This window comes from Heterodontus francisci, chromosome 2 (assembly GCF_036365525.1).
Source record: "Heterodontus francisci isolate sHetFra1 chromosome 2, sHetFra1.hap1, whole genome shotgun sequence".
Lineage (NCBI taxonomy): Eukaryota > Metazoa > Chordata > Chondrichthyes > Heterodontiformes > Heterodontidae > Heterodontus > Heterodontus francisci.
Window position 1 is genome coordinate 116,891,053 of NC_090372.1, and position 25,619 is coordinate 116,916,671.

General features: G+C 39.8%; 2 protein-coding genes across 12 annotated transcripts in view; one reads left to right on the plus strand and one right to left on the minus strand.

The window, feature by feature from the left end:
• The window catches only part of LOC137346436 (serum paraoxonase/arylesterase 2-like), a 69,621-nt gene extending 67,857 nt beyond the window's left edge, over positions 1–1,764 (plus strand). For both annotated transcript variants that reach the window (XM_068009889.1, XM_068009897.1), the window contains 2 exons: positions 774–902; positions 1,498–1,764. In XM_068009889.1, the coding sequence (XP_067865990.1) occupies positions 774–902; positions 1,498–1,662 (294 nt within the window). In that variant the 3' untranslated portion in view covers positions 1,663–1,764. The remainder of the gene's footprint in view (positions 1–773; positions 903–1,497) is intronic.
• A 3,211-nt stretch (positions 1,765–4,975) lies between these two features.
• ppp1r9a (protein phosphatase 1, regulatory subunit 9A) overlaps positions 4,976–25,619 on the minus strand; it is a 358,146-nt gene continuing 337,502 nt past the window's right edge. For 2 of the 10 annotated variants that reach the window (XM_068009859.1, XM_068009853.1), the window contains exons 18-22: positions 17,824–17,853; positions 17,165–17,284; positions 14,600–14,623; positions 12,233–12,415; positions 4,976–9,272 (exon numbers count right to left, since the gene is read on the minus strand). In XM_068009859.1, the coding sequence (XP_067865960.1) occupies positions 9,063–9,272; positions 12,233–12,415; positions 14,600–14,623; positions 17,165–17,284; positions 17,824–17,853 (567 nt within the window). In that variant the 3' untranslated portion in view covers positions 4,976–9,062. Of the gene's footprint in view, positions 9,273–12,232; positions 12,416–14,599; positions 14,624–17,164; positions 17,285–17,823; positions 17,854–20,276; positions 20,369–25,619 lie in introns of those variants that run through there. The other 8 variants (XM_068009863.1, XM_068009864.1, XM_068009867.1 and 5 more) reach the window with 6 other exon arrangements.

Sequence of the window (25,619 nt, forward strand, 5' to 3'; positions counted from 1 at the left end):
AAATTTGTTTCTCCTTTTTGAAGTTCCATAATTACCTGACAGTTTTTGGATATTTTTCATTGCAAGGCTCAAGTCATATTCAGAGATGTTGATGTCATTTGAAGTTTAGGAGAAAAATTTGTAGCTTAGAAGTGGATTCCATATGTGTTTTAGTTGAATTCTTGAAGGTTAGTGGTATATAGTGGTTAGTGGGGCGGCGCAGTGGTTAGCACCGCAGCCTCACAGCTCCAGGGACCCGGGTTCGATTCTGGGTACTGCCTGTGTGGAGTTTGCAAGTTCTCCCTGTGTCTGCGTGGGTTTCCTCCGGGTGCTCCGGTTTCCTCCCACATGCCAAAGACTTGCAGGTTGATAGGTTAATTGGCTATTATAAAATTGCCCCTAGTATAGGTAGGTGGTAGGGAAATAGAGGGACAGGTGGGGATGTAGTAGGAATCTGGGATTAGTGTAGGATTAGTATAAATGGGTGGTTGATGGTCGGCACAGACTTGGTGGGCCGAAGGGCCTGTTTCAGTGCTGTATCTCTAAACTATATGAGGGCAGAAATTACAATCAGCACTGTTCTGGTACAGATGTTTTAACATAGTTCCTCTTTTGGCACATTTAAATCATTTTCTTTTGAACAGATTGGCATCTGTTAAGAGTGTAGATGAATTTTCTATGTTGAGCATTCATATGACAACAGCAAAAATCATTTTTAGCCTATAATGTACAAGAATACATAGTATTAACCTTGAAGATGTAATTAAATTGCACATGTTGATTATTCTCTGAAGACTTTGCATGTGGGAACTATGCCAGACAATGTAGAGGTGGATCCGAAGACTGGAGATTTGTGGATTGGTTGCTGTCCCTTTTGCTGGAAAATATTCTTCTACAATCCTGAAAATCCTCCAGGATCTGAGGTTTGTTAAAATGTTAAGGAAAAAAGCAGCTGTTTCTTTCTGAAATGACTTAGGTTGCTTTAATTTTAAATTGTCAATCAGGTGCTATTTATTTATTGTTGAATGCCTGCTAGCATAGCCTGTAAATATTTAAGTAAAACTTGTGCCAAGAAAGCACACCTCTGAATTTGCAAAATATAGGCCTATCCAGGTATGTTTGTACTGATTTAATTCAAAAATCTAGGAGAGCATTGATATAAATGTGCAATTATTGAAATAGAGATTGTGTTACAAATGTCATCTGCATTTGTTTTAAAACTTGATTCAAATCTGAGCCTTTCATCGATCGACTTACTTTTGTGACTATTTGTGTCCAAGAGTTACAATTAATCCTGTTTGATTTTAAATGTAGCTTCTGGTACACCTCTATCATTTTAAACTGACATTGGGCTGATGAAAACAATATGAACTTAAATTCAGATTAAAGCCAGAAGGGCCATTTACTTAAGCTAGGCTCATGCCATTATTGGAAAAATAGGCATTTGCTTCAGTTGTCTAGAATGTTTTATTTTGATAGTTGCACTGGATAAGTAAGTACGTCTCTCTTTACACACAGGTAATCAGAATTGAAAACATTCTGTCTAAGGACCCAAAAGTGACCCAAGTGTATGTGAACGATGACTCTGTTCTCCAAGGCTCATCAGTTGCCACTGTTTATGAAGATAAACTGCTTATTGGCACAATCTTCCAGAAAGCTCTTCACTGTGAACTTAGTACATAACCTTGGATAGATGTATACATTTCCAGTGCCCAGTTAAACATGCTTTCACAGTTATTAAAGGTCTGTCTATCCAGTCAGTGAATAAAAGTTTTTGTAATTCTTCCTAGTTCTTAAACAATGGTATTATTGCTAATGCAATGTTTTCAGTAGGTGGTAGTTTTATTTTAGGTATATAATGGCAATAAATGGTGATGTAAATTGTTTTTTACTAAATGACCCCCCATTATAATAGGAGACAGTATTTTTTTTTAAAAAAAGCTACTTGGAATGTACTCTATTGTAGTGGAAGCAAATTCTTTGGATATATTTGTGCAAGTGGCATTGAAAAATGCCGCACATTCTTCATCTCCAGTCTGTCATTTGAATAAGTGCAAGGAGCTCATGAAATGCTGTGTCACTAGGATTGGAACCATTCGCTCAGCTGCCTCTGCCACTTCCTCCATTCTCCTAAACTTCCACTAAAATGACATGCTGCCCTAGTTTCTCTCCGACCTTCCCTCATGCTCTCTCCTGAGCTCATCTTGTCCATGCGACCCACCTCCGCTATCGACTCTATGCCCACAAAATTACTGCCCACCCAACTTCTCTTCATGGCTCCTATGGTAGCTGATACAAACAATTTTCTTCCTCTCTAGGTATTGTTCCTCTTCCCCCCGCCCCCCCCCCCCCCCCCCCCCCACCCCAAAAAAGCATTTGGTCCCTTCATCCTTACACCAGCTCCAAATTCCTTTTCTGTTCCTAAGTCTTTGTGTTGTTGCTTCCTAAAGCTATGCCCATCTTTTCTGGAACTCTGTTTGAAACCATCCCATTGGGGTTTTCCTCCCTCTCGCCCAACCACAGTACCAAAATGGCTCTTCTCAAAGTCACAAATGATATCCTATGTGTCTGTGACAAAGATAAACTATCCTTCCTCATTCTTCTCGACCTGGCTGCAGCCTTTGATGCAGTTGATCACACCATCTTCCTCTAACACCTCTCCCCTGGCATCCACCTGTGTGGGGCTACTCTCCTTGTTCCATCCAATCGTAGCCAGAAATCATGTACAATAGCTTCTCTTCCTGCTCCCACAGTTATCTCTGGTGTCCCCCTCCTCTTTCTGATTTACATGCTGTGACATCATTGGAAAACAAGTCAGTTTACAGACACTGATGACATCCAACTCTACTACTCCACCACCTGTCTTGACCCTGCAACTGTCTCTAAATAGTCAGCAGACTGCTTGTCTGGCATCCAGTACTGGATGAGCAGAAATTTCCTCCAATCAAATATTGGGAACACCGAAGCCATTGTTGTTGGTACTTGCCACAAAAGAGGGAGGTTGGGGAAGCTGGGGAGGGGTGGCTAGGGGAAGATGATGTGCCTTAAAACCTACCTCTTTGACCAATTTTTGATCATCTGTCCTAATAGCGCCTGAGGAACGTAGGAGGAGGCCATTTGGCCTGTGGAGCCTGCTCCACCATTCAAGCTGATCATCGACCACTATACCATTTTTCCCCACATCCCTTGATGTCAATAGTATCCAGAAATCTATCAATTTCTGTCTTGCAAATGCTCAATGATTGAGCTTCCACAGCCCTTACATGGTTTGGTGTCATTTTGTTTTATAATGCCCCTGAGAAGTGCTTTGGGATGTTTTTAATATGTTAAAAGTGCTATATAAATATGTTGTGGTGCTGCTGCATGAATGCTGCTGACTGTTATCTGAAAAGGAAGAATGTGACGAGCAATAGGCAGAAGGCTGGGGTGTGGTACATGGAGAATTGCTCTTTGAGAGCCAGCACAAACATGATGGGCCAAATGGCCTCCTTCTGTGCTGTAGCTATGCTATGATTCCATTCCTGTAGTCTCAACTATGAGTTGGTCAGCAATTTGGTAGTTCACTTGGCAACATACCACAAATTTAATTAAATTTACTGATAATTACTGACACTAAAATATGTTTAATAGGTTATAAAAGCAAAATACTGCGGATGCTGGAAATCTGAAATAAAAACAAGAAATGCTGGAACCACTCAGCAGGTCTGGCAGCATCTGTGGAACGAGAAGCAGAGTTAACGTTTCGGGTCAGTGACCCTTCTTCGGAACTAGCAAATATTAGAAATGTCAAAGGTTATAAGCAAGTGAGCCGGGGTTGGTGCAAGAGATAACAAAGGAGAAGGTGTAGATTGGACAAAGCCACATAGCTGACCAAGAGGTCATGGAGCAAAGGCAAACAATATGTTAATGGTGTGTTGAAAGACAAAGCATTAGTACAGATAGGGTGTTAGCGAACTGAAGATTGAACAGCAGCAAGTACAAACATGAAAAAAAAACAGTGGGTAAGCAAACTGAACAAACTACAATGAAATGAAATAAACAAAAGAAAAAAAATTGTAAAAAATGTAAAAATAACTAAAAATAAAAGTAAAATGGGGGGCCCCGTCATGCTGTGAAATTATTGAGCTCAATGTTCAGTGTGCCTAATTGGAAAATGAGATGCTGTTCCTCGAGCTTGCGTTGATGTTCACTGGAACGCTGCAGTAAGCTTGGGATAGAGATGTGCGCATGAGAGCAGGGGGGAGTGTTGAAATGGCAAGCAACCGGAAGCTCAGGGTCCTGCTTGCAGACTGAGCGGAGGTGTTCTGCAAAGCGGTCACCCAGTCTGCGTTTGGTCTCCCCAATGTAGAGGAGACCACATTGTGAGCAGCGAATACAGTATACTACATTGAAAGTACAAGTAAATCGCTGCTTCACCTGAAAGGAGTATCTGAGAATATGTATTGATACTCCCTTTGTTCCTTAATCTGAAATTGCTTTTGAACTTATCCAAAAGCTGTTATGGAAGCATTCTTCTACTACCCACCTGCCTGGTTCCTCAATGATGCTACAGACACCAACCAATCTTGGTGGCATATTGGGGTCATAAAACTTCTGAACTCACAAAACCATTGTAAGTTCAGGAAATCCTGTCTACAGCCCACAGCTTCAGATGATTTTATAAATTAATACCAACAGGGTTTTTATTCAAATTTCATTGCAGTTTACATTTTAGTTTACAACAAACCATTAAAGTGGGTGCTAGAATTTCTGTGGGATCATCTGTAATTGAGGATGTGGTTTATGAATTAATCTAAATGTAGCACAGGAAATATACATTTGCATAAGTATTCTTGCAGAAGGTAGTGTTAAACAAAGCCATGGCTATTAAAAATAAGATAATTCAGCATTATCCTGGAGTAGAAAGTGGCTGCTCAGTGAGAGTACTATGAATAATGTATTAAGTGGAAAACATCTTTTAAGGATAGTGAAATATAAATGTGAAAGAAACAGTTAAGATTGTTCAATTCTTGTTACTTTTAATGCATTTGTTGTCTGACAACAATGCTACTCATTGGCAAGTTGTTTATTTACATGAACAAACATTAGTTCATCACAGGCATTTTAAATCAAGGGAAAAAAAGACAAACTAGCCATTATAAAGCTCCCATCAGAAACAAACATTGAAATAAAACATTGAGGAATGTAATTTTGTAAACACAACATAGGAATACAGTACATCACTATGCACAGACGACTAGGTTCAGGCATGGCACTAAGGTTTTCATGATCATGCAATCAGAGGAACATTGTGAATCGGTGTTCAAATCAGACACCAAGCCATGCTATTTGTATACATTTTACTCAAAGTAACTTCCTCCACCTTGTATGTGATACAAATAGAAAGTACATCCGAGCTATTTAAAACAATTTCAACATCCTCAGTGCATTTCTTCATTAGCTGCCCAGTCTTTCTTGAGCTACATGTAACTAACTGTATTACTTCAAAATGAATTCACTGTTACACAATGCAGAAAAAGGCAAAATCACCAATACAACACCCTTTAATACAGTTAAATACCAAAAAATCTCATTCTGTGCAGGCGATGCATCATACCTTCCTATTATGGATCATTATCTTCACCTTATGAAATGCTTTCTACATTTATTTATTTTAAAATTAATTGTATGTAAAGTTAATTTTCAGTTTCTTTTCCCTCAGCTTCATTTAACAGGATAATAATTCTCTACAATCAGAAAATGTCCCAAAAAAACTAATTATACCAGACTAGCTGATTGTTATTTACTGCACTGCAGTATAGCCTCAGCAATTTGTTACCTACCCATTTGCAGTTTTCACTTTAGTGGTAAATCTGGAATATTTATCCAGCAGGACTTTCATATAATAGAGGAAGCTATACAGCATTTGCTTGTTTAAAAACATACCAGACAAATTATCTAACATGAGTTATTAAATTCCAGGATTTGGCCCACTTAAACAGTTGCATACACTGAAAACTTAAATGAAGCATGACAAATTACACATTACAATAAATGGGAATGTGAAAGGAAGAGTTTCATCATTACTGCAACTGGGAAAGGCAAATTAATACAGCAGGATAATGCTATTCTGAACTTTACTAGTCTGCTTGGATCAGTAATCCACAGGGAGAGGAGTGACAGCTTTAAAGCTAGTTCATCCCTTTGGCCCAAATAGTTGAAAGGTGGGTGTACAATACACTGCAGAGCATTACTTGAACTGCCACTCCTAACATTAGTTTTCCTTCTCTTTACAAGTTTTAATATTTATCAGTGAGGTGGAAGAGAGAGATTACCTGTCCTGTCAGACACTAAAAGGAAGCCAAGAAGGGGTAACTGAGGTGACATCTTAACAATAAGCAATGGAGAGACACATTGTACCAAATGGGGAATAGAAACAGAGAAGGCCAAACTAACTGTAGTATATAGTAGCCAGAAGATACAAGTGAAATGCAGTATATCATAGCACTTGTCTGAACAGACAAGTAGCCCAAACTGAGTTTGGTGCCAACTGATTTAAATTAGCTGCACTGCGCTCTAAAACTGTTAAGCTTACTATAATTAGTACAGTTTTATGATTGCAACATATCCTCTTTGTGAGTAACCAAGCTTTATTGATAAATCTCTGGATTAAGAGATGAATCAGTCTGGTACACTTTGAATCAAAATCAGTGGTGCATATCCAAAAAACTGAACTGTAGCAACACATCTACAAATTAATGTAGTAAACCTCTTTGATAACAGGAGAAATGGCCTACAACAAATCTACTAAATTAATTTAATTAAATGCCCATACTTGTCTGCTGCTATATTTTAATGCAAGAGTGCATTAGAACCAAGAATTTTCAGCCACAAAAATACCTTCAAAGCAGTAAAATGGAACATAAAACAGTAATGGTGAAAGTGCATAATGCCACATGTCGAGTATATTTCATTATCAAAATTTCATATGAAAATATGTTCAACTTTTTGGTGCTGTTGCAGTCTTTAATTGCTTTAAATAAAATGTGAACTACTGGCTCTAACTGATGACAGAAGCAACTATAAACAAAATAGAGAGACTATACACTGATGGAGAAGACAGAAAACTGATGTGTTTTCAGCCGGTCAGTGCAGAGTTATTAGTTAATGATGCTCACTGCTTCTGCTTAGATTGTATATTACATAGGTGCAAATCTATTTACATAACCCAGAAATAGAGGGAATTGTTTTAATTCAAAAAACCAAGGGCCATACAAATTAAATTTTTAGATACATCGTTCATATCCTAACCTTTATGTATCAAGCACAAAGATACTTTAAAAAATTTTCTCCAGTGTAATAATGTTTCTAAGATTATCTCAATAAAGTTATCTGGCTAACCCCCAAACCACGTGAGATAATATCTGGATATACTAAAAGAAATATTGTTCACATATAAAATACCGGTGTTAGGAAACATACTTCCCTTTATATCTTAACAAATTGGGGTATTGATCAGTATTATCCAAATGAGGAGCCAGATACTTTGCTAAACACAGGATAAGCTGAGTGCTGATTTTGGAAACATGAAAATGGGACAGGTTTCAAATCATGAGACACCCAAATGCATATTTACCATAAAAAATCAATATAGACACCAGCAAACATGTTTCCTTAATTTATGATCAGACCCAAAAGTTTTAATGCAATATCTTCCTACAGATTTTGCTGAATTGGCACATAACTGAATTTATATCACTTAAAGTGTAGAAATTCTATAACCACTGAACAATAGACTGAACAGGTTTTTAAAAAAAAAACATGGCCTTGTTTGATTAACCACCCTTCTCAGATCAAAACACCAAGCCTCTTAGAAATATAAAATCCCACATAAATGTTTTATAGGTTGTTACTCAGTCGGTTAAAACTTGACTTCCATTACAAATTATAAATTAACATATATTTTGGCTCAACCATATCTAATTTGTTTTAAATCTAAACTCCACTTTGGAAAATCTTCAATATGGCAGCTAAACAGAGCGAGTGTGACATGTGACTTTAAAAGGAGTATTGAAACTCTCCGCTAACTTCCATGAAATTTACGTAATAAATATAATACAGAACAATGGAGTGTATTATAACATTCTACCACTTGTGAAAATTACCTTTATATTTTTATGATGGCTTTGTTATTGGTGGAGTAACATGGGTATTCACCCTTACCCACAGCTATACCCTCCACAACATAGTATTACGAGAAGTATTACTTGGGTATAGCTTCCTGCTCAGGAGTTAAAGTCCATTGAATTTCAGTGCAATATACAGGTCTCAGAAATTGCTTATTCTAGGCCCTCTACAGTTGATATCTTTGATTTACAGGATAAAATATATTGATGAGAAAATAATTTGCATATACAGTAATTTTATGCAATGCAGAGACATTGTGAAACTGTAAACCCTTAGGTCTCAAAGATATGAACTTTCTCAGAAAAGCCAGCAGTTCATGAAACGACCAAGGTCCTTTTTTTTAAAAACTAAAAAAATTGGCACCTAAATAAATGACAATAACATTATTTTCATTTAAACTGAGAAATATTCTTGTACAAATACTTAAAAAGGGACAAAGATTAACCACTTCCCATTTTTTTAAAGACTGCATGAAAATAGATAATACATTTGTATGGCCTTAACTTCCAATTCTAACACTTTCTAACCCAGAAAGACGACTGTACTTTGTATGGTCCTTTCAATCTCTTTAGCTGATAACTTGTCAGACAAGTTGTTCTGACAGTCATACATTTGCAGGTCCCTCTAGTAGGTTTCATTCAGTTTAGTGCTAATGCAAGGGGAATCACAAAAGTCTTCCATAGGTGCCAGTTTGTGGAATGGTAAACTAACAGTAGTACAAAACTGCCACTGATTTTAGGTCCTTTTACGATGGCTACCAAAACATCACTAATTCTGAGGTTGGAAAATTTGAGATCTGAAGTGCATTCTTCTCAAAATCTATACATGTCAACAGCTCTGCTGCATAGGATACTGCAGTCTGGGTTAATATTCAAACCCTTTCAGTCTTTCTTAAAAACCCAGAATTTCTACCAGTCTTACTCAGTGTCAGGCTCTGCTGTTGGAAATGACAACTTGCTTGTTTTCTTATTCTTTTTCAGAAGCTGTTCCTGTTCCTTTTTTCTTCGTTTTTCCCTTTGTTTCTCTAACTTCTGTTGTGCTTTACGTGCTTTTTCAACTGATGACTTCAGTTCCTTTAGCTTCTTTTTGATGACTGCCCTATCTTGAGATACACTAATACCTAATGCCTGCAGTGAAGAAATATTTAGAAATGTAGTTAACATAAAGTAAGCAATCATTTTGATTGAGCATCCACCTTAATATCTGGGTACAAAAATATTACTAAAACCAAAACTGCCTGAAGTACACAGTAAGTCTGCCAGCACCTGTAAGGAGAGAAGACAGATTAATATTTTGGATAGAAACTCTGTCAGAACTGAAAAAGGAAGGCAAGTAAGACTTTATAGGACTGACCAAAACTAAAAGGGAGTCAGGAGCAACTGGTAAAGACTGCAGATCAAATATTCTAAACACTCTTGACAGTATATAGTTAATTTATTTTCCCCCCAAGTCAGCTAAATGTGCGACATATACTTCAACTCATCAACACGAAATAAAATTACCGAGAATCATTTAAGTTAAATCGTCATATGCCTGACATGAAGTGAATACTTTCCTCCTCTAGGTACAATATTCATTTACCTATGTCAGAGAACTAAGGTGTAGCTTAGCAAGAGTGATGGCTAAAGAACCTCAAGGGTGTAGAGGAATAGTGCTGAATTTTAACCAGTTAAAACTAAGCAGCTTACCAATAAGAGCACAGGTAAACTTTTGACTACTTGTCCAGTTAGGACTGCCTACACATTTGGGCATTGATTTGCAGTGTTATCTGGAACAGAGTCGAAAGAAACCCAGTCTCCAGTGACAGGTGTACTTCTCCAGGTTCTATCAGTGACTCAAGCTATCTGATCATAGAGTAAGAGAGTCATTTACGGCACAGAAGGAGGCCATCAGCCCATCAAGTCCATGCCAATGCCCTAATGCACACTGGGTCTGCCCAACTCGGTTGTCAGATTACTGAGGCTGCCTCGGAGGATCAACTCAGTTCAATTGTCAGGGCTGTTGCTTTGGATCCTGTATAGTTACTTCCCCAAACCAAAAGCAAAATAAAAACATTGGAGACACTCAGTGGGTCTGATGTCATCTGTCAAGAGAATACAACTGGTCAATACAATGAATGTTTACAGGCCATTCTACTGTTCTAATGTGTGTGGTGATTGGGTGTTTTTTTCTTCTATCTTTTCCTTGTTCTGTTCCTTTTTAAATGTTCTTCATCTATAGTTCCGAGGAAGATGCAGCTAACAAAACATCAACTGACTTGTATTCCCTTGACTGGTGCTGCCTGAGCTACTGAATATATCAAGCATTTTCTGTTTGTGTTCCATTTACCTTTACTCCTTTCTAAAGATGTTAGTTACAAATTGACTATTAGACAACTGAGTAAGGCAAGTTGACCCTCATTTGGCAGAAAACAGGTATCAAAAACTTTACATGATGGCATGAACAACACAACTTACCATAAAATGTGCAAGCACAATACCAACATCCTTCTGATCACAGGATGAACACACCCAATACACCCTCAAACAATGGTTCTAGCAATTGAATGCACAGAGTTTCAGCAGTAACCCCTTGTCTCTTTGTATCCCAATAAAGCTAGGCATCAAACCCTGGATATATGAGCCTGTGTTCACATGCCTGAGCTCTAGGTAATGTCTTCAAGTAGCTGTTCTCCTAAGCCTCAGAACTTTATCATTAACTAAATGAAGGATATCTGCCCTTAGCTTCATGAGAGGAGTTATGCAGTACAGCTTACGATGAGCCACCTTATCATTGAAGTCTAATGTTGTGTTCTAGACTATTGGTGACTAAATGCTTAGTCCAGTGTCTGATATAGGGAGAATTAGTAAAGAAACTTGCCTGTTGTGTTGACTCCTGCTTCAAGGTGGGAAATGACAAGTTGATATAGGCAAATTACTAAAATGCTTAATAGCCAATGAACATGTTATTTTCCTGGCAGACATATGGCAGATGAAATTTAATGCAGAGCAGCGTGATGTGATACATTTGGAAGTAAAATGAGAAGAGGCAATATAAACTAAATGGTACAGTTTTAAAGGGAGTGCAGGAACAAGGAGACTTGGGGGGGCGAGGTGGGGGGTTTCACATCTGCAGATATTTGAAGGCAGCATGTCAAGTCAACAAGGCTGTTTAAAATAAAGCATACAGGATCCTTGGCTTTATGAATAGAGACCTGGGCTCCAATATTCATGGGGAGGGAGCATAGGAGGCTGAAAGTAGCTGAAGAACCCGGCAAGAATGGAACCATGGAGGTTCTGCCACATTTAATTGTGGGAGCAGTGGGTGGATGGGGGGTGAAGAGCACTCCTGGCCTGCAATGAAGTGTCATAAAGGCAGGGAATAATTGGATCAAAACATGCAGATATAATTCAGTTGCTATTTTAAAGTCATATTATAGAATGATACAGCACTGAAGGAGGCCAGTTGGCCCATCATGTCTGTGCCGGCTCTGTCCTTATATTTACACCAACTTTGTTTTTACATTATTTACAGTAAATAAGGAAAACATAGGGTAGAGAAGGAGAGTTCCTAGAAATGCAGGAATTTCTCTGGAGTACAGACCAAGGAGATGGGAAATGCACAAGAGGTGCTATAGCACTACTATTGGTGGGAGGGTGAAATTACAGGCTGGCAAGATTCGACAGTTACCATTATAAATGGGACATAAGGATTTAGAACGTAAGAATAAACAAATGGCATGCATATTCAATATTTAATATATCATAATATATATTAAATATATGAGTGATTTCTCACAGCCATGGGCCCTGGTGCATTCTATTTTCTCAGCAATTTTAGAACTGGCAGAAATACTTCACACACAAATGTTTTGGCAGTTGAGCATGTAGCAACACAAAAAAAAACACATCTTACTCAATTCTTATTTTGATAATTGATTTCTTTACATTTGTAACTATTTTTGGGTTACCTTTCTGAGGCAGCTTGAGTTGCGGACTTCTCCATGTTAGGTATTGACAAGATGCAGTAGATCATTTCTAATGGTCTATGGATATATTTTAATGTGAGCTGAGCTAATAAATAACTTTTTTTTAAAGAATTTCCTTACCTTCAGTCTGCTTCCATCCAGCTGCAGCAGTTGTTCTCCATCAATGCTTTTGGCAGTAAATTGTGGAATATATTGTTCCATGTTTAGTCCCATAAGCCAGTGAGAAACCTGATGGGTGCTCCAATCCAAAACAGCACGAGTCTTCCATTGATTGTGTTTTGGTGATTGTCCTTCATCGAGGATCTTTCAGAAAGTAACAATAGAGAAATTCACAGCAGTGATTGTGATATAAGCAATTTCTTTATAGTATAATTAAACTATCGGTTACCAGCAGAAATTGAGTTCATTACAACTTCTGTTTACCTTCTAAGACAATGTTCTCACCTGGCACATTCTTGTAGGGAGAAGTCCAAATGTGAATTAACCATCACTTACGGAACATAGGAAACAAAGTTTCGGCCCAACGAGCCTCCTTCTCCATTCAACTAGATCATGGATGATCTTCTACCTCAATGCCATTTTCCCGCACTATCCCCATATCCCTTGACAGCTTTAATATCTAGAAATCCATCGATCTCTGTCTTGAACATACTCAATGACTGAACCTCCACAGACCTCTGGGGTAGAGAATTCCAAAGATTCACCAACCTCTGAGTGAAGAAATTCCTCCTCATCTCAGTCCTAAATGGCTTACCTCTTATTCTGAGAGTGAGTCCCCTGGTTCTAGAACCACCCCCCCCCCCCCAGCCAGGGGAAACATCTTTCTTGTATCTACCCTGTCGAGCCCTGTAAGAATTTTGCATGCTTCAATGAGATCACTTATAGAAAGTCTCTAATTTGCCTCTTTGTACTGCAGTATAATTCTTTCACGTCTTAATGCACCCTCAACAAGCTCCAGGGTTAAATGTACTTTTCTGCATTACAGACCCTGATTTTAATTCTTCTCCCCCTCCCCCAACCCCACCTGGCAGAAACCAGGCAGGGGAGGATAAAGCAAGTGCAAGAATTTCCCACTGTGATCCGCTGCCTTCTCGTGGAGCTCTAATATTTACTTCCTGTTTTGAGCAGGCATGCAAGATACCCGCAGAAAGGCAACTGGGTCCTTCTCTAAATATACAAATTGGGTCCTGATGGTGTCTTGAAAGCCCCAAATAGTACTAATGTCTGCAAAAATCATATTTCCCATTGGTTTTAATCAACTTTTTAGCCCGCACTGCCAGGTTTCAGATTCCTCCCCTTGCCATTTCTGTTTTTTCCATCCATCATTTTGGACAGTCAAGATGTTCATTTACTTTGCCAATATATCTGCTTCTGCTCAGTACAATAGAATCAAGCCTCTAAACAAATGCTTTGACTATCAGAAGATGGCCCTGGGCTGGATTTTGATGCAGAAATACCGATGGAGCTAACAGCGCTCACTGTTACTAAAACATAAATAGGAAAGCAACTTCTGGTGGCCACACATGCACAGTTAAATGCAGAAATCAAGAAGCTGCTGTCTGAATTGCCTTGCTCCTCCAAAATCTGCGAGAGACTCAGCAATGAAATACATGGAACAGCATGAAGTTGCACTACACATGATATATCTATATATTTATAGATAGATATATATATATACACACACTAAGCTCACCAAAATAGTTCGGGCTTGTTCATTCCAGTGCAAGTAAATTTTTAACAGTGTGACAAGTTTTAATTACTGCCAAACGTCTCTGGCACTGAAAATGAACTTTTCCAAATATGGAATTTCATTCCTTTAGATTTTAGTTATTGCTTTCAAATTAAAAAAAATAAATTTTCTTTGTCTCCATCTTTCTCAATTCCATCTTTCTTACCTTCTATTTCATTTCCTGTACCTGATTTGACATTGAATTCAATATTCTGACATTTGCTTGTTCAGACTCTGCATTGCTCATTAACTATTCTTCAATCTGATTGGTTAAGGAAATACACCCTTGTTCACACAAAACCCAAATTCCCTGTAGAGGGCATCATGCCATTTGGCTCTCAAAATAAATTCCAGAGCAAAGTTCTGCAAAACGTCTGTGGGCAAGTGTAAGCTGTTCACTTGTTGCTAAGAGTAAAATCCAGCGCAATATATTACAAGCTAATTGAACTTTGAATATCAATTGATAATCATTGGTGATATGTACAATCAAATTAAAAACTAATTGCAAACAAAGTTTGCCAGAAAATGAGTTTGAGCTAAAATAAATTACCTATTGAGTCACAAGCAGTTTATAATTCACTTATATATACATAGTCCCAAGAGTAAAACCACTTGAGCTACTCATTATGTCGAATATCTGACAATATTAGATTACATTTTGATAGGGACGCAACACATAAGATGCTTTAGACAAGGTTAATGATGAGATGGGAAAATTTAAAAAAATAACATGGTGGACATCTTTTCAAGCATCTCACCTTATCATCTATCATATCCAGGCTCTGCCAAGATAGCAACAAGAGAAATGAAGGAAGAATATTTCAGAACACAAAAAAATAACGCAAGCAAATACATTAACAAAACTTATTAGTTCCTAAATGAGTGACAAAAGTAAACTCCCGCCCCACCAATTTAGAATTTTTTTGTTACCAAAATAAAGAACAATCTGTTGCATTGAGTTGTGGGAAAAAAATTGTATGGCTTTTTATAAATTTATTTTGTTGCAACTCAAATTATTTTAGTTTCATTCCAGAATACCAGCCCGACTACTTTCATGTTTCAGCATCTGTTTCTTAAATAGTTCCAGTATACTGAATTTATTTTAGGGATTACATGATATGATGGGAAGATGTCAAGTTTGGTATTCTAGAGGGACGCAAACAAATAGGCTATAGTGCCTTCTTTAACCAAACCTCTCCCGTTATTTTGTGTTTTATTCTGGCCCTCCTATTTGTATCATGGACAGGATGAGACCGCGCAGGTATAATGTGATGGACAACTGATGTCAGTGAAGGGAATGGAAAATATTTCCATATTTGACACCATCAATCAGTCCCAAGTTGAGCAAAGCACAGGCCAAATGCAGAACAGAACACCTTAAGGAATTTGGAAATACAGGTTAACAGAGGTCCTGCCAAATTTAATGGCAGGACCACATTTGGATATTTTTGATCCATTGCCCAGCTGGCAGATTGACAGGCTAGCTTGCTGTTGGGTGGTAGGGCCTGCGCTGGAAGGTTGAAGCTGGGGAGCGGTTGGGTGATGGGGTGGAGAGACTGGATTGTGAGTCGGCAGCAAACTGTGGCGGGTGCTTCAGACTGCAGGTCAGGAGAGATCGCGGAGAAGCCTTTGGACTGCGGCGCGGGGAGATAGCGAAGATATCTTCGGACAGCGGGTCTGGGAGATCGCGGGAGGTTTGGGATTGTGGATCGGGGAGATTATGGAAGACTTCGGATTGTGGGACAGGGAGATTGCGAAGAGGCCTTCGGAATGCAGGTTGGGGGGATCGCGGGAGGCTTTGGGCTGTGTTTCGGGAAGTTTGTGGGAGCCTTCAGACTGTAGGTTGGGAGAGATTGCGGCAGGCGTTGTGATTTGTGGGTGGGGGAGATACTGGGCAGAGGACTTCGGATTGCAGGTCGGTGGAGGCTGGGAAATTGGAAATTGTTCTGATGAAAGGTCACAGACCTGAAACGTTAACTATGCTACACTCTCTCCACAGATAATCCTGCAATTTCTGTTTTTATTTTGGAAACTGCATCACGGGTGAGGGATGCTTATTGCGGGAGGCTAGCTTGCGGGGCTGCAGAAGTACTCCTGCTCCTTCCAGTCCACAGCAGTACAGGAAAGATACTTGTTGGATCCGATCATTCTCGCCTCCCTTTAGCTGCCGGGTTTTCCCTGAGCCTTGGGAAACCTGGCCCGCAGACATTAATTGTAAAAGTCTGTTAAAATCTGAGGCACACAGCCTTATTAGAATATTTAAATTACTGACCTGGCAATCGAGAGCAGTCCCCATAACTTGCCCAGTTAAACCAGCAGTAGGTGCAGTTGCGGCAGGTTGGACTCGGGTTTCAGTTTTTCAGGATTTAATTGTGCCTCGCCACCATCCCCCCCCAACACATCCTGGGGATTAACATTCACTCCAATGTGTCTGAATTTAAGAAAAGCACTCCTTTCTGTACCAGTGTGAAATTTTCCATTTTACACACCTGTCAACCTCATAAGGTAATTTATTGCCAGTTTGAAACATTTTATATGCAGTGGGCTTGCGACCAATTGAGGAAAATGGAGAACATGCAAAATTATTTCACTAAGGATCTTTTCATGTCATCATTCTGTCTGGAATCAAACTCAGGCCTCAGAGGTGAAAGTACAGTGTTGTAACCTAAGACACAACACACTTGCCCAGTCAAATCTAACTTTAGTAGGTCAGGTGTTTTTTTTCCAATGTTCTATAAGTAACATGTTAATTTCATTGGTGGGAAGAAAATGTCACAGCATCTGTAATGCATTATAGAAGATTATTTCCAGCCTGACATTCATGTACAATTCCAGCATTTAGCATGAAAGCACATGGGAATCAATTCAGTTTGCCTCATTAATATTCAAATTCTATTCAATACAATTAAACAGGACCATGAGGAAAAGTACTGCATTCTTAAGGAGTAGATTTAGCTTTTGGCAGAATGATATCGCAGCATACTGGAAAACCTATCACAGCCACCTCATCAAAGAGTAGACAGTGACAAAGGTAGGCACTTCCTGACAGGAATGCAAGGAAATTCAGAGAGAGAGATGGTCACACCAGGCTACTCGCCATCATTAAAAGGGTATTATTGGCAGAGAACTGGAAGCAGATCAATTTCTGGTCTCAGCTGGAATGGTAGAAGGCACAAGGAGATGCAAGAATAACAAAAAAGTGGAGAAAACACCTCTCTAACAAAGGAGAATGTCTTATTCTCAAAGTTGGTCCCATACAAAGACTGACAACAAAACAGACCAAAGTTCTTCAGTTTTACTTTTTCTATTCACAATTTACTTACCTCATCAGAGGAGAGCGCCAATATGTGGGAGCGCCCTGTAGAATTTGGTTCTGCAACCAATCCACTCAGATCAGCAGAACTTGTGCTACTGGGGCTAAAGTCATCAATGTAGGTGAAATTCTGTAAATCAAAGATTCTGGATGGTAACAAGTTCTTTACTGAATGCAACTTGCATTAGATTTAAATGAATACTCAAAGTAATAACAGTATTCATCTTCAAAATGCAGTCTCTACTGAAATCAGTGAGAGATGATGGGAGCCAAGGGAAAACAAATATGTGGTGGAGGTTCCTCTTTTAATGGAAAATGAGAACACATTTGTTTTTTTCAAATTAATTACCTGCTAATGGATCATGTGGTTTTGAAACAGGACTTAGACTTTATTTGTGGGTTATTACAAGAAAAAGTGCATTCTCTCATCATTTGTTACAAGAGGAAATTGGTCTGTTCTTGTTCCAGCAACAACCCTCAGAAATATAGGGTGTTGCTTTGTGGTGAGTCGTCACTCTTTTTTTGCATAAAAACTTTAAAAACATTTTCCAGTTAAAAAAAATTATGACCATGTATTTTTTGTGAAAAATAGCCTAAAACCATCATTCTACAGTATGCCTTGAAAGTATGAACAAAAAGCTATTAACAAAATTATAAAAGGAGATATACCTGCCAGTTTGTCTTTATCATGCTTTGTTTCTGTGTATATGGTGAAAAGCAATAATACAGTCTCATTAATAGCTTGATATTCATAGAATGGCAATAGCCCTCTGTCCCCATTCATGAGGTCCCTGAGACAGAAACTCAAATGCAATTTAATGACTCCATCCCCAAGAAACATTTTCAATGCTTGATTTCCCCTGGTTCCTTCCCCATCTCTTTGCTTAACTATTCTTATCGACATCCCAGGTGGGACTGTGCAAGGAATTTTGAGTTTAAACCCATTCTTTATCATTCTTTGAAACTACAAATATCTAAAGCTATTTAGTTTAATTTGAGGTTGGTCATTTCAACATAGTAACAGGAGTAATCACAGAATAATACAGCGCAGAAGAGGCCCTTCGGTCCATTGAGTCTGCAGCGATGCATTAAAGACACCTGACCTGTCTACCTAATCCCATCTGCCAGCATTTTGCCCATAGCCTTGAATGTTATGACGTGCCAAGTGCTCATCCAGGTACTTTTTAAAGGATGTGAGGCAACCCGCCTCTACCACCCTCCCAGGCAGTGCATTCCAGATCGTCACCACCCTCTGGGTAAAAAAGTTCTTCCTCAAATCCCCCTTAAACCTCTTGCCCCTCACCTTAAACTTGTGTCCCCTAGTAACTGACCCTTCAACTAAGGGGAACAGCTGCTCCCTATCCACCCTCTCCATGCCCCTCATAATCTTGTACATCTCGATCAGGTCACCCCTCAATCTTCTCTGCTCCAGCAAAAACAACCTAAGCCTATCCAACCTCTCTTCATAGCTTAAATGTTCCATCCCAGGCACCATCCTGGTGAATCGCCTCTGCACCTCTTCCAGTGCAATCACATCCTTCCTATAATGTGGCGACCAGAATTGCACACAGTACTCCAGCTGTGGCCTTACCAAAATTCTATACAACTCCAACATGACCTCCCTGCTTTTGTAATCTATGCCTCGATTGATAAAGGCAAGTATCTCATATGTCTTTTTCACCACCCTATTAACCTGCCCTTCTGCCTTCAGGGATCTATGGACAAACACGCCAAGGTCCCTTTGTTCCTCGGAACTTCCCAGTGTCAGGCCATTCATTGAATACTTCTGTGTCACATTACTCCTTCCAAAGTGTATCACCTCACACTTTTCAGGGTTAAATCCCATCTGCCACTTTTCTGCCCATTTGACCATCCCGTCTATATCTTGCTATAATCCAAGACACTCAACCTCACTGTTAACCACTCGGCCAATCTTTGTGTCATCCGCGAGCTTACTGATCCTACCCCCCACATAGTCATCTATGTCGTTTATATAAATGACAAACAATAGGGGACCCAGCACCGATCCCTGTGATACACCACTGGACACTGGCTTCCAGTCACTAAAACAGCCGTCTGTCATCACTTTCTGTCTCCTACAGCTAAGCCAATTTTGAATCCACCTTATCAAGTTACCCTGTATCCCATGTACATTTGCTTTCTTGATAAGTCTCCCATGTTGGACCTTCAAAAAGGCTTTGCTGAAATCCATGTAAACTACATCAACTGCACTACCCTCATCTACACACCTCGTCACATGCTCAAAAAATTCAATCAAATTTGTTAGGCATGACCTCCTTCTGACAAAGCCATGCTGACTATTCCTAATCATATTTTGCCTCTCTAAGTGGAGATAGATTCTCTCCTTCAGAATTTTCTCCAATAGTTTCCCTACTACTGACGTGAGACTCACTGGTCTGTAGTTCCCTGGCTTATCTCTACAACCTTTCTTAAATAGTGGGAGCACATTAGCTGTTCTCCAGTCCTCTGGCACCTCCCCGGTGGCCAGAGAGGAATTAAAAATTTGGGTCAGAGCCCCTGCAATCTCCACCCTCGCCTCCCACAGCATCCTGGAACACAAATCGTCCAGACCTGGCGATTTGTCCACTTTTAAGCCTGCCTAAACCTCCAATACCTTGTCACTCCCTATGACCATTTGCTCAAGAACCTCACAGTCTCTCTCTCTGAGTTCCATATCTACTTTCTCATTCTCTTGGGTGAAGACAGATGTGAAGTATTCATTCAACCAGCTACCAATATCCTCTGGCTCCACCCACAGATTTCCTCCTTGTTCCCTAATGGGTCCTACTCTTTCCCTGGTTATCCTCTTCCCATTGATATACTTATAGAATATCTTGGGATTTTCCCTACTTTTACCAGCCAGAGCTTTCTCATGTACCCTCTTTGCTCTCCTAATTGCTTTCTTAAGCTCCATCCTAGTGGAGTACAGAAAGTGTGGTGCCTGGAATAGCTCACAGCACTCCATGTGTGGTCTTTGATTAGCTGAAATATGATTTCTACCTCCTAGTATTCTATTCCTCTGGATATAAATGTCAGCATTCCATTAGCCTGTTTGATTATTTTCTGTACCTGCCCATGGCATTTTAATATCTATGTACCTTGATTCCCAAGTCTCTTTGCATCTCCAGTTGCTAGCTTTTCACCATTTAGACAGTACCCTGTTCTATCCTTTTTGGGTCCAATGTGGATGAGCCTTAAAAGCAAGAACAAAAGGGAAGGTCTATGATAGGATCAAAGGTTGGAGTGATTGAATGACAAAAGGAATGATGGTGCAAGGCAAAAGGGAGTGGTATTGGGACACGAAAAGAAGCAAAAGATGGGTCCAGAGGGGCCAAAAATAATGAAAACAGAATTATTACCAGCAAATGCTGTCTGGAGAAAAATGGGAGCAGCCCTTATGATCTGCAATTGTTGAAATCATTGTCAAGTTTGGAAGGCTGTTTATATCTCCACAAATGCTGCCTGACCTATGGAGTATGACCAGCATTACCTGATTTCCCACGCCCTCCCCGACACGCCCTCCCCCTCCCCGACACCCCCCCCCCACCCACAGTCCAGCATCAACAATTTGTAATTTTCTAGTAGTCCACTCAAGTCCATTCCATCATCCAACTAGATGATGGATGATCTGTCCCTTGAAATGGAATCCACAGTTATGTGGGACCAGTGGGGGAGCGCGTGCGAGTTATTGTCTGAACAGACTACTTGTCAAATGTTCTGTTAGGGGCACAGACCCTGGTTTCAAAGTTTTTTTTGTGACAGACCTTAACTGAAAGGGAAACTAAAACTGAAACAGAAACTGAAACTAAAACTTCAAGTTTCTGGGCAAACAGAAACTGGTTAGAACAAGATAAAAGAGACACAAAGCCATCCAAGCTCATATCATACAGGAGTGGTGTGCAGGGAGGCTGAAGAAAGTAAAAGCTGGATCCAGGAGCTGTTTCTGTTACTTAAAGTAGCTGATTAGCCAAACTCGGCTATATAGTACATGACTTGTCACTGAAGGACTCCGATAAAGATAATACTGGTGGATCCACGCCATCATGACTGTCCTGAGCAGAGCTGAGGAGGTTCTGGAGCAGTGTGCCGTTATGGGTGAAAGCCATACCTGTGGATGTTGGGTTGAAGGTAAACTGCTGTCGGATGAGAATTAGTGGCTGCTTCTTGGAAGACAGGAGCTGGAGACCTACCTGAGGAAGTTGAAGAACTTAGGAGCTGTATTTGGTGCCATATATGCTCAGTGGACAGCTCAGCAAATCCATGAGATCTATCTTTGTTGTATCATAGTTAATGTGTAATTTGTGATATATATATATATATATATATATATATATATATATATATATATATACTTACACACAGACTGTGGTTTGTCTGTTAATTCATGTGAATTTTATGTTGAATTTGGTTAAAGTAAAAGTCATAAAAGTGAAATCTTACCCATTTGTTTTTTTATTGGGGTTACTCGGTAAATTCACTTTTTTTGGTTTGTTGATCTCCATGATAATCATAAAATTGGGGGCTTGTCTGGCATCAATCCAAATTAGGCTGTGAAATGGGTTTACTGGAATTTTCCAGCATTTAAACAACATTTCACATTTACTTTTGCAGTATTCTGTGGGAAATTATAATGAGTACCTTTGATGCTCAGGCCTTTGCGAAGGGAGAGGATTTGTGTCTTAATGCCTTGGAACGGTTGACAAAAGATAATTTGAAAGCTGTAGCAGGGAACCTAGGGACCAGCTTAAAGTTAGGGGCCAAGAAGGTGGAGATCATTGAAGAATTAGCTTGTCATTTGAGGCTTGAGAAAGAAAAGGCTGTTTCTGTTAGTGCTCAAGTAGAGCTAGCCATAATTGAATTAGCAAAAGGCAGGGAAATGAGACAATTCAAAAGAGAGAGGATGAAATTCGAAGAGAAGTTAGAAAGAGAAAACGAAATGAAAAAAACTTGAAGTTGAAAGAGAAAGCGAGGACAAAGAAAAAGAATGCGCAATGCGGAAACTTGAATAAGAATTAGAAAGAGAAATGAAAAAACTTGTATTTGAATGAGAAAGGAAAAGTGAGAAATTAGAATTGGAAAGGGAAAAGCTCAAAGTCCGTGAATGTGCATTGGAAATGAAAGCTGAGGACCACCCAGAGCAAACTCCTTGTAGTTTTGATTTAGCAAAGAATATTCGCTTGGTACCTAAATTTAGCGAGGAGGGAGTAGAAATGTACTTTGCACCCTTTGAAAAAATTGCCATCAATCTGAATTGGCCTAAATCATCTTCGACAATGCTCCTACAGAGTGTTTTCATAGGGAAAGCTTGCAGATGTACTCATCTTTTTCAGAAGAACACTCATGGACTATGACAAAGTAAAGATTACAGTTCTGAATGCTTGAGTTGGTACCAGAGGCCAACAGACAGAAATTCAGAAATTTAAAAATGAAAAAGGGCCTGACATATGTGGAATTTGCAAGAGAGAATGAAATGGTATTTGATAGGTCATATAGATTGATGAAGGTTGCATAAGACTTTGAGAGCCTTAGGGAACTGATTCTGATGGAAGACTTCAAAAGCAGTGTCCCTTTGGGAATAAGGTCTCACTTAGAAGAACAAAGTTCATAAAATAAAGGAAGCCGCGGTAGTGGCAGATGATTCTGAATTGATTCACAACAGCAGTAGTCACAGGCCTCAATCTGCAAACTTTCAGAGAAACTGGAGAGATAGGAAGTCTGATAATGAAAAAGAAATTTGGTTCTATTGAGAAAGAAAGCAAAGGTAAAGACACAGACACTCCTCAGGTTAGTAAAAGGCATAGTCTGGATGACAAGTTTGGTTCGAGGGAACCAACATGCTATTTTTGTCATAAAAAAGGACATGTGAAGGCTGAGTGTTGGAAGTGGAAAAACAAGCCTGTCGCATTTGTACAGTCAAATGGTGTCCCCCCTGGAAATACTGTCCTAGCGGGTAATGTTCATGACAAGCAGGTAGTTTCTCCAACATTCACTGATAGAGTGAATAAGATTGTAGAAAACTACAGAAAATTTATGTTTGAGGGTGAAGTATCCCCACTTTTGCCCGGTGAAGCAAGCAAGTCAATTAATATCCTTAGAGATATAGGGGTGGCACAGTTACTGATGTTGGCAGGAAACATGTATTTCACGCCCCCGTAGTTTACTGAATGCAAAGGTGTTAATTCAGGGTACTGATGAAAATTATTTACCTGTTCCCTTATATAGGGCTGATTTAAAATGTGACATTATCACTGGTCCTGTTACCATCGGTGTCATTCCTAGTTTGCCTATTGAAGGTGTGGATTTTTTGCCAGAAAATGACTTGGCTGGGGTAAGGTATTGGCATCTCTAGTGATTTCGGGGAAGCCAGCTGATGCTGCTAAAACTGAGGTTTTGCAGGGAGAATATCCCGGACTATTCCCGGATTGTGTTGTGACTAGGTCCCAGGCTCATAGGGTTAAACAAGATGAGACGGATTCAGTTGTTGTGGAGGACAATTCAGATGTTTGGTTGGCTGAAATCTTTTTCAAGAACTTGGATAGAGAATTTCATGTTAAAGGCTCCAAGGCTAACGATAGTGAACTGTTTAGCAGATCTCCCTTAATTGAGGCACAACAGGCTGATCCTGATTTGAGGAGCTTGTCTCAGATGGCGTGTTCTGAGGCAGAGGCTGAAAAGATCCCTGAATGTTATGTCAAGAATGATATTTTGATGAGGAAGTGGAGACCTCCCCAGAGGCCCGCCGATGAGGGTTGGGCTGCAGCCAATCAAACTGTTGTCCCTCCTTGCTACCACAGTGAAATTGAGAATCACCCATGAGATTCCAGTCACAGATCACTTGAGTGTTCGGAAAACTCAGGCTGGGGTAATGGCGCAATTTTAGTGGCCGAAGCTGCATAAGGATGTGGTTGATTTTTGTAAGACATGTCACACGTCAGACGGTTAGGAAGCCACAGCCTTCGATTAAGCCAGCCTCAGTAATACTGATACCTGCATTTAATGAACCATTTAGTAGGGTTCAGGTGGATTGTGTATGATTAGGGCCTATTGTCTTGAGTATCCCCAGGATTGGGATAAAGGGATATCATTCTTGTTATTTGTGACCAGGGACACACCAAATTGGTCCATTGGTTTCAGTCGCTTCAAATTGGTCTATTGGCATGCGGTTAGGGGCCCCTTAAACTCATTAAGGAGAGATTTTTGACACAGGAGGAGGAAAGTACCCTTTTAGATTATGTGTCAAAGTTCAGAGAAAGGCTCTGAAAAACTTGTGCAGTGGCCAGAGAACATCTCAACACTTCGCAGCAGGTGATGAAAGCACAAGCAGATAGAACAGCTAAAGCAGATAGAACAGCTAAACCGCATAGCTTTCAACCCAGGGGTATGGTGCTAATCTTGTTGCCTTTGCCTGGTGAACCATTGAAAGCTAGGTTTAGGGGAGCTTACTGTACCAAAAGGAAACTCAGTGATGTAAACTATGTAGTTAGTACCCCAAACAGACAAAAGAGTCAAAGGGTGTATCATGTGAATGTGCTGAAGAGGTACTATGAAAATGAGTAGAGTCAGCCAGTAGGTGTAGCACAGGTGGTAGAGAATGCAGATGGTGATATTGGCGCGTGTGATGAAACAGGTGATGGGTGTGAGACTGAGAGCTTTGAGATTGAGCCTCCTGCACTGAAGCTGGCGAATACAGAGATTGGAGGGTCTGGATGAGGTGCTACACCATTTACCTGAGCAACAGAAGAAAGACATAGCTGACCTATTGAGGGACTATAAGCCTGTATGTGCAGATCAGCTAGGTCGTACTTCCCTGGCTATTCATGAGGTTGATATCGGGGAAGCTAAACCAATTAAACAAAACCCCTACAAATTCAATCCCAGCAAGATGGTCTCCTAATTGATCCCAAGGCTCAAGGATTGTATTGATAGGGTGGGGAACCTGGCCTTTGTTAGCAAGATTGATTTGCTTAAGGGATATTGACAAGTCCCCTTGACCAACCAATCCAAGGAAATTTCTGCTTTTATGACATCACATGGTCTGGTCCAATGTAAAGTCATGTCATTTGGTATGAAAAATGCACCAGCTACATTTCAAAGATTAATCAATCAAACAATTGCGGGTTGAGCAATTGTGTTGTGTACATCAATGACCTTTTGGTGTACAGCGACACTTGGAGTGATCATGTCAGACATTTGACAGGCTGGCCAAAGCTAACCTTGTCATCAACCTGGCAAAGAATGAGTTTGCCAAGGCCAAAGTTCCTTATTTAGGATATATCGCGGGTCAAGGTCAAGTGTTACAGCAAGAGGTCGTTCAGGCGATAACAGACTTTCCTGTACCCAAGACAAAGAAAGAAGTGTTACGATTTCTGGGTATGTGTGGGTTCTACAGGAAATTTGTCTCTAATTTCAGAACAGTAGTCACTCCATTGACAAATTTGTTCAAG